At 40.6% G+C, this 12,799-nt stretch overlaps 1 protein-coding gene across 8 annotated transcripts in view; it reads right to left on the bottom strand.

Annotated features, from left to right (window-relative positions):
* med12 (mediator complex subunit 12) overlaps positions 1-12,799 on the bottom strand; it is a 43,144-nt gene that overhangs the window by 15,494 nt on the left and 14,851 nt on the right. For all 8 annotated transcript variants that reach the window (XR_007892550.1, XM_051650166.1, XM_051650171.1 and 5 more), the window contains 13 exons: positions 11,677-11,820; positions 10,937-11,100; positions 10,691-10,822; positions 10,345-10,572; positions 8,999-9,143; positions 8,531-8,651; positions 7,295-7,405; positions 7,033-7,146; positions 6,278-6,441; positions 5,586-5,765; positions 2,348-2,419; positions 2,055-2,215; positions 1,671-1,832 (listed from right to left, as the gene is read on the bottom strand). Coding sequence is in view for 7 of the 8 variants with exons in the window: in XM_051650166.1 (XP_051506126.1) it covers positions 1,671-1,832; positions 2,055-2,215; positions 2,348-2,419; positions 5,586-5,765; positions 6,278-6,441; positions 7,033-7,146; positions 7,295-7,405; positions 8,531-8,651; positions 8,999-9,143; positions 10,345-10,572; positions 10,691-10,822; positions 10,937-11,100; positions 11,677-11,820 (1,898 nt within the window). In the remaining variant the exon portion in view is untranslated. The remainder of the gene's footprint in view (positions 1-1,670; positions 1,833-2,054; positions 2,216-2,347; positions 2,420-5,585; positions 5,766-6,277; positions 6,442-7,032; positions 7,147-7,294; positions 7,406-8,530; positions 8,652-8,998; positions 9,144-10,344; positions 10,573-10,690; positions 10,823-10,936; positions 11,101-11,676; positions 11,821-12,799) is intronic.

Genomic DNA, 12,799 nt, shown 5'->3' with positions numbered 1-12,799 from the left:
ATACTGTATTATCACGTTATTGAATTGCATTACAAAAATGGGTTGAAAGGTAAAGAAGCTTTATTGTTGTTCTCTTAATAACAAGTTTAATCATTTTTTTTAAACACCAAACTGGCCTTTTTTTGGGGGGGGGGGGGATTTTCTCCCCTTTTTCTCCCAATTTGGAATGCCCAATTCCCAATGTGCTTTTAAGTCCTCGTGGTCGTGTAGTGATTCGTCTCAATCCAGGTGGCGGAGGACGAATCCCAGCTGCCTCCGCGTCTGAGACCATCAACCTTGCCATGGAGACATAACACGTGTGGAGGCTTCACGCCATCCACCGCGGCATCCACGCTCAACTCACCACACGCCCCACCGAGAACGAACCGCATTATAGTGATCACGAAGAGGTTACCCCAAGTGACTCCACCCTCCCTAGCAACCGGGCCAATTTGGTTCTTTAGGAGACCTGGCTGGAGTCACTCAGCACGCCCTGGGATTCGAACTAGTGAACTACAGGTGTGGTAGCCAGCGTCTTTACCACTGAGCTACACAGACTCCCCCCCCCCCCCCAACAAACTGGCCTTTGAAATTCACAGATAACAAAGAACTTTGTAAAATTGGTAAATGACCTTCTCTTTTGATAATCATACACCTGTAGCACAAATGCTAGACTTGCAGCATTGTTTATCTGTTGGGATGCTAGGAGAAGTCTCTGGTGATAGTCAATTAGTTGCTAAGCTAACGGGAGCATTGTTTCCTTAAATGTCATCTTCTGCGCATCTGGCAATGGAATGCCTTTATGGTTGAACATCAGAGATATCAAGTAGGAATATCCCACATCTGACTTTGAATGAAACGTAGCATTAATATTGAAGACATAATTGTACCAAATTGCCATTATTGATTACAGGACTTGGTATTAGCTGATTAAAACTGTATTTTAGTTGTTACTACAAGATGCAAACGTTTCTGTGTAGCTAGCTGAGTTTTAGCAAATTACTCTTCTGCCACTTGAAAGCAACCTACACATTATCTGCAAATGGCAACAACGGTTCACTTTCTTTGTTGTCCAAGTTGTCACTTGCAACAGTTTTCAAAAACAGTTTGGAAAAGCGAGCAGAACTGTCACAACTTACCTTTATCTCACTGAATTGCACAGGATGATTGTCCCATGGATGAGCGACTTGTTGGAGGTGTTCCTGTGTTTCGCTGGCACTTTTCTGCCACATGTTTTACAAAAAGGGAAACCAACTTTGACCAACAATCCCTCAGCATTTTTATGGAACCAGAAATACTTCCACACATCCGACTAAACCATTTTAGAAGGCGAATAAAGGGTTGGCTGCTTTCCTCCTTCAGCTATTCTTCTTGTCCACGTTGGTTTTGTTTACATCAGAGTGCAAATATGTAATTTGTGTTGCATACATGCAGTGTTGTGAATCTTGGTTTGTTGATGGAAATAAACAGTTTGGCTAAAAGGTTATCTAGAATTATTACGGTATTTTAAGTGCCCATGATAACAATATTGTGCTTGTTAATTACCGTGATACACCATATTACTGAATACCGTCACATGCCTAGTCAAGTTTAAAAAAACTTCAACTTGCCTAGTGTTTGGAACAGCCTTTGCATCTGTAGCACACATATGTGGCCTAATAATGTCACCTAGGTTGGCAAACGTTTAGTACCTTTTCTGTTTCTGCCGATCTCTCTCTTTGCGTGAAGATGGCCCGAGGTGTTGACCCTTCTCCAGTTCTTCGCCTGCAGCCTTCAGCACATGACCCTGCACTGAGGTGGGCAGTTTAGCAATCAGAGGAGCCACTAACCAAACACCTGAACGCTCAGAGGAACTGGAGGAAAAACATATAGACAACATTTAAAAAAACAAAAAAAACATGCAGGGCACCAACAATGAGCTACACAACCTTTGTCTTTTGTAAAATATAAACTTTTTTTCTCATTGTAAGGCAAATGGGTCACTTCAAAAAGAGCCATCATCTAAAATTAAAAAAAGAACGCTGAGACCCTCTGACAAACAGAGCTTGTGAAAAGCCATGATTGAGGTCACACACCTGAGCACAGGTTTGAGTTTGCTGGCGCTGTTGCTATTGGAGACGGAGGTTCCAGCAACAGCAGAGCCGTTCCAGGTGGGGTTACTCGAGTTCATCTCCGCAGACTTCTGGAAAACTTCAATGGTAGCCTTGGCTATGTTCTCCAGTAGAGAATAAAGCTCCTGTTAAGAGTGGGTTCAAATAATAAACTCATAAGGAAATGATAAACCTTGAAAGAACCATTCACAAAGAAATGTGGTGAATTATTGGTCTCCATAGATAAACTCAGCAAAACTTCTGTGTCAGTAACTTACATTATTTGTGCTTTGCTTAATCATGAGCTGGAGCTCGAGAGAGGACTGTCTCATGGTCCACTGGTCCATGTTCTGTAAGCAGAAGAACAGACGGCATATGGAAGGAATGCTTTTAAACGTATCAAAGCAGAGCTTAAGAGCTCCAGCTGGATATTAATTGCAAGGGAGCCCTTGTCCTCACAGTCTATAAAGATGAAAACCAATCCAAAATAATGAGCTGCTGTGAGCCCCACACAAATCATTAATGTCACTCTTAAGGGAGTGAAATGAATAATTAAGTTTAGAGAAATGAGTGTCTGTTCTTTCTCTGCTGGTGCCTTGTGCTCTTCCATCGCTGACAACAGTAACAGAGCTGCCTGGTGTCTAAAACACAAAACCACCTGCTTGTCTTGATGTATTTAGTCCTGGTCTTCAAAGCAGCTTTGCTTGATAAAACAGACCCAAAACTCCCCTGGAGCAGCTGGTCGGCACTGAGCTCGACTGGATTCAGCTGGTCAGTTCACTCAGGAGTTCATCTGATGAATGGGACTATGTGTGGGCTGTTTTTTTACTTGGCTTGATTGCTTTGTCCAAATCTGTATTAACTGCCTCCAAACCATGAAACATTTGCATCATCAACGTAAGTGCCACATTGAGTATTGAGTATTAGTGACAACTGTTTGCCACTGTAACTTGGTAACAACTCAGAAGGCGAATGTGCCTCTTTAGATGCACTGCAATTATTTCTGTGGAAATAAGCCTCGATGAGAAATGCATTATACTATAATAGGCAAATCATGCTTAATAAATAGTGGTTCACTTACAAATTTGGATCTATTGCTTTCATACTACGCATACTGTAGTTCACATGAACTGTGCCCCATAACCCTTTTTCAAGCAGACTCCGGTGTGGTTCCTTGGTGAATATTTGAGTTTGAAAAACTCCCACACCAACCAACCAAAACTGATGTCAAAGAGACTCAAAACATCAAAACGGACTAGCACCAAATGTGTGAATACACCCTTATAGTTATTAAGGATGTCATAAAACATCCATATATCAATTATTGATCGGCACGTTATTTTATCAATACATTTTTGAGGCATCGATATGTTAACATCAGCCAACATTTAAATTAGAAGCATAATTTGTGTGCTTTCAATTGACTGCCAGTTGAATTTCATTCAATGTAATCTGACGTAATAGCTTTGGGAGACCACAAGGGGGCGACATGGACAAGGGACAGATATCGCACACACATTACAAGCTGATGGCAGTCCAAAGTTAAGGTTTTTGTACTTCAAGAACTAACAGTGACGTTGAGGAGTCTGCAGGTTAGTGCATGAAACTGGTGTAACTGTGCAAACTGAACGATTAGAAATGGCAATGTTTATTATGCAATTTCCCTGTATGTGTAGAATTGAATAGGTCTTTCATTTAAGCTGTCAGACCACAAAAAGACATTGTGTAGGCTCTATGAAAGATACTTATACACAATATATCATCAGTAATGACTAAAGAAAATAATGTATGTCCTTTGATAATGATTTGGGTCTAATTTAATGAGAAACAATGTGAATTAGCTACATGGCACTGCAGAATTTTTACAAGCCTACAGAGACAGCGTGCCCGCGGTGTGTGCGTATATACCTTCATAGAAAATAATTGTTTCTAATTTTAGAATGCACCATGCCGTCCGTAAAACATGTCTGGTGTGTGACCCACTTTAATCAACCCTGCTACTACCATGCAATGACCAGCCCTATTTAAATCTGAAAAAAATCCAGATATATATCACTAATCATTGGGAAAATCTTCTGATTATCGATAAGCGAAAACTGCATGGATCCCAAACCTAATAGTTATGTCCTTGAATACACTTGCATAGACATACATGAAATATATCCTTTATTATCTTCTAAATAACTAAAGGGATATACACCGATTAGCCACAACATTAAAACCACCTGCCTAATATCATGTAGGTCCCTCTCGTCCCACCAAAAACAGCTCTGACCCGTCGAGGCATGGACTCCACAAGTCCTCTGAAGGTGTCCTGTGGTATCTGGCACCAAGACTTTGGCAGCAGTTACTTTAAGTCCTGTAAGTTGTGAGGTGGGGCATCCATGGATTGTACTTGTTGGTCCAGCACATCCCATAGATGCTCAATCGGATTGAGATCTGGGAAATTTGGAGGCCAAGTCAACACCTTGAACTCTGTCATGTTCCTCAAACCATTCCTGAACATTTTTTGCAATGAGGGTGCATTATCCTGCTGAAAGAGGCCACTGCCATCAGGGAATACAGTTGCCATGAAGGAGTGCAAGTAGTCTGCAACAATCTTTAGGTAGGTGGTATGTGTCAAAGTAACATCCACATGAATGCCAGGATCCAAGGTTTCCCAGCAGAACATTGCCCATAGCATCAAACTGCCTCTGCCGGCCTGCCTTCTTCATCCTGCTGCCATCTCTTTTCCAGGTAAATGACGCACACACACCTGGTCGTCCACATGATCTAAAAGAAAACGTGATTCATCAGACCAGGACACCTTCTTCCATTGCTCCATGTTCCAGTTCTGACGCTCATGTGCCCATTGTAGGCGCTTTCGGTGGTGAATAGGGGTCAGCATGGGTACTCTGACCAGTCTGCGGCTACGCAGCCCCATACGCGGTAAGCTGCGATGCACTGTGTGTACTGACACCTTTCTATCATGGCCAGCATTAAGTTTTTCAGCAATATGTGCTACAGTAGCTCTTCTGTGGGATCAGACCAGACGGGCTAGCCTTCGCTCCCCTTGTGCTTCAGTGAGCCTTGGGTGCCCGTGACCATGTCGCCGGTTCACCGGTTGTCCTTCCTTGGACCACTTTTGGTAGGTACCAACCACTGCATACCGGGAACACTCCACAAGACCTGCCGTTTTAGAGATGCTCTGTCCCAGTCGTCTAGCCATCAAAATTTGGCCTTTGTCAAGGTTGCTCAGATCCTTTTGCTTGCCCATTTTTCCTGCTTCCAACACATGAAATTCAAGAACTGCCTTTTCACTTGCTGCCTAATATATCCCACCCCTTGACAGGTGCCATTGTAACGAGATAATGTTATTACCTCGTAATAATGTTTTCCACTTCACCTGTCAGTGGTTTTAATGTTGTGGCTGATCAGTGTGGATCGAATTCCCTCTATACTACTACCAAAATCTGTGACTTTAGGGAGAAGGTCAGTCCATTTAGGAGCAGATGTGGGATCGTGTTAGTGTGTGACCTGCAGGATGCGTTTGATGCGCTGTCTCTGAGGATTCTCCCCTTCCTCGCTGTCCAGCTGCCTGTGTGGGTAACAGATGAGCTGCAGTAACCGCTGAGCCTGGATGTTCACCAGCACTGGATCCTGCAGAGCACTGCTGTCCTCTGATAGAGACTTCAGACACCGCTCGCCTACCCACTCCTGAAAGACAGAAAGATAGCTTTGCTTCAGCACAGCAGCCAAATCAAATATGGCGAAATATACGTAACATCTAACATCACTGGTTCTTGCGTTTCTTCTGGCCAAACATCATGACATAAGCACCAATGAGGTCTGATGCTATTGACATAGTTGCCATATTTGATTTGGGCACTGTACACAGGAGTTGATCAATGATTTGATTTGAGAGGCTTTATGGTGTTTTTTTGTCAAGTATGGAGCTTGACATACATAGTAGCCACATTTATTGATTGTATAGTAAAAAAAGGACAGGAAATGATGGGGAGAAGAGTGGCAAATGGGATCAGAAAATTATGTGTCAACTTGTTGGGAGGATGTGTGCTAACTGCTAGGCCATGTCTCCAATCAAATTCTCATTATTAAACCCGTTTTCAGAAGGTGTATCTGGGCCAAGGAAATAATTTTCAAGTCTTCAGTCTACATTTACTGTGGATTACTACAAGTAAGAGTGTAACCAGCCTTAGACAATTTACCTGCTGACAGATGCTCTTCAGCACATACTTGGCGTAAACAACTAGACTGGCTGTTTCGATAGAGACACTACGGCCTCCTGATTTTTTGGAGCCCATGTCATCCTCTCCAATGTCATCCAAACCGGCAGGGTGGGAGAAGCCCGATCCCTTCAGCTCTGCATCACCTGGAAAATGAACGCAAAAAATCACTTTTCAGGGACATCCAAATATACTGCAAAAAAAAAAAAAAATGACAGCGATGATGTCGTTATGTCAGCTAAATCTCTGTCTCCTATTCCTCTGCCTTTCTCCTTTTCTATCTGTTATGGATCATGTTACCAAAAACTTTAAACATAATTTTTTTCCTGACAGAAACATCAGTGCTGGCAAGGCAGCAAACACAAGTTTTATACTCTTGCTCTGTGTTGTTCTCTGATTACTGGATATAGTTTGAGATTTTCTATGATTAAAGTTGATGTGTGCACTGCTGAGCTACCAGCAGCATCAAACAGAATTAAAAAAGAATGACTGTTATCAAACAAGTTACAAAAACTTCCCATATCTTCCCATTGTTCACCCAAATGGATAGTCCCACCCCACACTTATGCCACTGGCTGAGCGAATATTATATACCAGTAGGATTACTCAATCAAACAGACTGCAATCCTGTCTGGTGCCACTAGTGATGCAAAATTTATACACTTGACTTTTAGGGCTAACTTGTTTCCCTGTTTGATCGGTACTTAATGCACAACAGCAAGATAACCAAGTCTCACCCAGCATGAAAACAGCCTTCAGCACTGCAAACACCGCTCCCACCACTATGCTGTTTTGAGAGGCGGCCAGCAGGTGGCGATCACAGGACGACCTGATCCCCACTGTAGATTTATCTGTGGACAGAGACAACATTCTCATCTCTGCATGTTTACATGAGACCTCAATCAGTGTCTTATTGTTAAATGACCCCTGTGGACAAAGAGCTTTGTGATCACGTCATGTGATATTACTGTGTAGGGGAGAGTTTAGAGTGTGTGTTACCTGATTTGGTGCCGTCTTGGGGGCAGGGATTGCGCTGTGGGGTTCTGAACAGATGAAGAAGGATCCTACAGGTCAATCTGGCTCCAGGTTCAGAATCCTGCTCACTACAGGCTGCACACATACATAAACATGTCACAAACCAGTCATAACCAGCTTTTTGATCCATAAAAAGGCACTAGCCTGAGAACATGACCCAATAATTTCTGGCTCACATCTGCATGAACACAGTATAAAAAGAATGGGGTGATCACTCCAGGATACTGCTAACTGCCAGACAGACAGACCACCTGTGACTCAAAAGAGCCGTGTAAATAAACAACCAGGCAAAAAAAAAAAAAGCCTTTGAGGTTCTCCGAAGGGTTCTCAAACTTGACTGAAAGAGAAAGGGAATAACACACCATGGTGTGGCACATTAACTGAACACTTGAAATGGTAAATCCATGTCAAGGTGTGTTTTGACACATATAGAGAGTAGTCATGCCATGTCCTCTTTTTCTCCATGAACACTTCCAGTCAAATATTTGGGCACACTTGACTAAATTTATGCTTCTCATTATTTTAAAACCTTTTGATCTACAGGTTTGTGCTCAAAAGCTTTAAATTCATTTTGTAGACAAATACAAATTGTCAATGTAAGTGCATGCCAGGATGCACCACAAAGTAGTTTAAGAGAATGACAAGAGTGTGCAGAGCTGTAATCTAGGCAAAGTCCTTCTACTTTGAAGAAGTTTAAGTAAAGGATTGACCAAAAATTTTTCAATTACTACATAATTCCCAAAATCCCATTTGTGTCATTCATAGTTTTGATGATTTCACTGTTATTCTATAATGTGGAAAATACTACTAATAAAGAGTGAGTAGGTTGGTTCTAACTTTTGACTGGTAGTGTAAATACCTCATCTGTCTTTCCCTGCCACCCTGAATAGCTCCTTGTGCAGTGAGCCAATCAGAGACCGAGAGTAATAGACGGTGTGCTGTAGAAGCAGATCTCTGGCTGCAGTACACAGACCTGCGCTGATAAAAATGGAGCTGCCCAGTGTAAAATGTGGAGAGACATCAAACAGGCAGGCAGCTAATATTGACTTTTTCGAGTTCTTCGAACTGTATTAGGCAACTGTGAAAAACGTAACATCTACAATTCCAAGAAAAATACTGAGGTAGCCAGTGACTGGGTGCCTGTATGGCAGGTGGGTGTGGAATGCTGGGAGCCTGTGGGATGAACTAAAAGAGTCGTACCTGCGTTCAGGAGGGAGGGGATGGCCACACATCGCACCAGATCCTCCAGTAACAAACACTGTCGAGCTATCAGGATGGCAACGAATGTCGCCAGTGAATCGTGGAAAGACAGATCACTCACCTGTCAAAGAAAACACGTTAAATCATCACAAAGTATGTCTAGTAGAGTTAGTCTAGACAGCCAGAATAATGATGCAATGAAGGACAAAATGTCTTGTTGCAAAGTAAAAAAAAAAACATCAAGCAGTCTAATATTTTCAGAGATATTTCACAAATCGTGATCTTCCAAAATGGAAGTACAAGATATGTTTAAAATGCTAGAAGTGACCCAGTTGCAATAGCAGCAAAAAAAAAAAAAAAAAAAAAAAAAACAGTTCTGGGAGTATTTAAAAGGTTCTAAACAGGTAACACAGTGCTTTTGATCAGTGATTAAAACCAAGATAGTGAGTGTGGTTGGTGTCGACTCACATCAACATTGCAGAGCAGATCATTGAAGCCACAGTTGCCATTGTTTGAAGAGCAGCAGAGAGCCTTAAGAACGCCCAACCACTCTGCACTGAGAGAGCGGCAGTATGCCGTCAGCTCCGCACAGAGAATACCAATATCATTCACCCTGAAAAAAAACCACAGTGCATTTTCTAACCACAGGAGAGCAGGTGTAGATTCAATGCTGTGTAGTTGTTCTACAATTAGTGAAGCTCACTGATGATTATAAAACAAAGTAAGTTCTAAAATCAGATCAGACATGTTCAAAGTCATTGTAAAACAGCAGGTATACACACACCTGTGACAAAACATCAGTTGAATTTTAGATTAAAGGGAAAGTTCACCCAAAAATATTAATTCTCTCATCATTTACTCACCCTCATGCCATCCCAGATATGTGACTTTCTTTCTTCTGCTGAACACAAATGAAGATTTTTAGAAGAATATTCTTCTGTAGGTCTTTAGGTCCTCACAATGCAAGTGAATTGGTACCAACATTTCGAAGCTCCAAAAAGCACATAAAGGCAACATAAAAGTAATTCATGTGACTCCAGTGGTTAAATCTGTATCTTCAGAAGCAATATAAATAGGTGTGGGTGAGAAACAGATCAAAATGTGAGTCCTTTTTTACTACAAATTCTCCTCCCCGGCCAGTAGGTGGCGATATGCACGAAAAATGTGAATCGCCAAAAAAAAAAAAAAAAAAGAAGAATGTGAAAGTGGAGATTTATAGTAAAAAATAAATTAAAAACTTTTTAATAACTTATAAAAATATTTATCCGTTTGTCTCCCACACCTATCATATCACTTCATAATACATGGATTTAACCACTGGAGAATTATGGATTACTTTTATGCTGTCTTTGTGCTTTTGGACCTTCAAAGATTTGGTATCCATTCACTACAGGACCTACAGAGCTGAGATATTCTTCTAAAAATCTTTGTTTGTGTTCTGCAGAAGAAAGAAATTCATACACATCTGGGATGGCATGAGGGTGAGTAAATGATGAGAGAATACATTTTTGGGTGAACTATCCCTTTAATGTGCCAAGTGTCACACCATTCATTGAATGATCTTTGATACTATATTGCTTGGCAACTATAAAAAGCCAACAGTTTGGCTAATGCACTATATTACCTGGTGGTGAAATAGTTTATTCTGATAATTAAATGTATTAATAATACTAATCTATTGAACAGTGGTGTCTTATTATATTGCTTTATAACAAGGCAACTCTTCTTCGTGCCTTGTCTAACATTATGGTCAAATCACTGTAACTCATTGCCTCCAAAGGATCAAATATATATTAACAAGATCAGGAGACAACCTCTCAGGATCGCGGTGGTCCACGCAGACATCCATGAGCACATTACACACAAAGCTGTATCGGTTGGCTGGGCTGTCGTTGAGGATCTTTCCCACCATGGAGTGGTTGAGGTTGTGGGCGGTGGGGTTAGCGATAGCATCGATCATGAACATCTGATCCCATAGCATGTTTGAATCTGATGGGTCAATGTTCCAGTAGATGGAATTCTTCACCTTTGAGCAGAACTCACTGTGGGAATTAACACAAAACAGGAAATCTTTCGATAAAACCTTCCAGACAGGGAATATGGAGATATTTCCAAAAACCTCCAAAGAGGGAACTAATGGACTGGATTCACATGTATCACCTGAAAATCTCTCCAAACTTGCTCTTCAGGTGACTGCAGGAAGTATAGAGGTCGTACAGATAGGCCAGTATACAGCGCTCTGCTGAGGAACAGTCTGCAGGGTTCACACCAGACTTCACTACAATCCGCAGCCTGCCAGACATAATACAGCATGCTAAAATATCACTGATGAACACAGTACATCATACCAACAGATATTTTTGGACTGTCTCATATCAGATAGTACACAAGATTAAGATGACATACCCATCGAAGACCTGAGCGGTCTGGTCAGGGTTGAGGATGAGACAGGAGTGATATCTCCGCAGAACAGCGACGATACACAGACAGAGGCCTGTAGTGTAACTGCCAGCTAGGTGGGAAGATTTCAGCAACAGTTCTGCTTCCACCAGACTCAATTCATTTAGCAGCTACACAATAAAACACGTACTGCTGTTAAACACTACACATACAAATAATGAGTGCGTTTACATGCACAACAAGCAAAAATCAGATCATTCAGAAGACCTGACAAATCAATAAAACTTTGTTTATGTGAGATTTAAAATTATTAGTTTTTTTTCTTTCTGGTTTTAACATAAAAACATAAACAGGTGTATGCACAACACATGCACACATTAGATATGCTGCTAAAACACCAAGTTGTTTACATGCAGAGCGAAATCGGTTAGTTGGCAAAAACCATTTTAAACAATTTATGACCTTTCCCTGATAAAATAACACCATGTAAGATATTCACATTACGTAACACATTGGGTTATTTAGCATAATCCGTATAAGATCATGCATGCAAATGAACTCAATAGATGTCAACAGTATTATCAATACTTAGCACACAACAATAAGCCTGTAACAAAAATATAACAGCATCAAAAGTGATGCCCTTATAACCATGTTAGTACTATACACAACTATAGTAACGCATGCATATGCATCCCAACAGTCAGAGAAAATATTTAAGGTTCAGCTCGCAGTGGGCAACATACCTGTATGGCAAAGTCAATGAGGCCACTTATATTCAGAGAGTATTCCATGAGGTCAAAGATGAACTGGATGTGTTGGACCAGTGGGAGGTGATAGGACATCCCTAAGGCAAAGCTGGTGATCTGTTCCAGAACATTCCTGGACACCTGTGAGAACCAAAGACACATGGATTCACACAATCAAAATTTTCCTGGCACAATACCAGCCCACCCTGCCTGTGTATTTTGCTACACAGTCATTAAAAGGGCCATAGATAAGAAAACAGGCTTTTCTTTCACTTTTGAAATAAAACCATTTGATGTACTCTGTAGACATACCTTAACCTTCCCAAATTAAAGCTAACTCCACCCAAAAAAATGAAACTGAGTTGCAAAAATGGGTCATTTTAAAATCATCATGATATTGATGTTTACATTTCAATTCCTATTCAGTATTTTGGTGGGCAAGTTGTTACTCATTTCACATGCGAAGTGGTTAGCAAATCTTACCAGAGGTCATTTGTACTGTATACAGAAGTCTTAACTCTGGTGCATTTTTGGACTGCCGCCTGCAATTTTTCAAACTCAAATTTAAAAGCTCACCATTCACACATACTGTGGACTAATTGCAAAAAATTTGTCTAATTTTTTCAGAACATCCCCCAAATAATAAAAAAAAATTATAAAGAAAAATATTGTATATGTTTACAATCTTATGATGAACAGAAGAAAAATATATATTTTTTGTTGTTCTAACTTTGTATGTATATATGTAATTCTGGTTATGTTCAGTCTATCTCCCTTTAAACAAAGTCTTATTTTTATTTTTTTTTAATATTTTTCCTCTATCACCTTCCATCACAAAATGTAGATATGAAATGTAGGTGGCGCTCTAACACATTTTAGCCATCACAGGCGTGCTCATCCATAGACATTCAGTCTAATTTTCAGTTCATTCACCAAACCAGTGGGGGTTTTCGAATATCTTGGCTTCTGAGTGGACTATAAACACGGTTTCTGCAGGTTCGAAGGAATTAAATTTAAGACTTTTTAAGGCCAAATGAAATAAAAATTTAAGACCACTTTTATAATAACAATAATAATAAAAAACACATTAAATAATTAATTAGCTGGAAAATACAAAACC

The sequence above is a fragment of the Myxocyprinus asiaticus genome, chromosome 22 (assembly GCF_019703515.2).
Source record: "Myxocyprinus asiaticus isolate MX2 ecotype Aquarium Trade chromosome 22, UBuf_Myxa_2, whole genome shotgun sequence".
Taxonomy (NCBI): Eukaryota; Metazoa; Chordata; class Actinopteri; order Cypriniformes; family Catostomidae; genus Myxocyprinus; species Myxocyprinus asiaticus.
The sequence above is the reverse complement of the archived record's forward strand: the minus strand, read 5'-3'. Positions and strand labels throughout refer to the sequence as shown.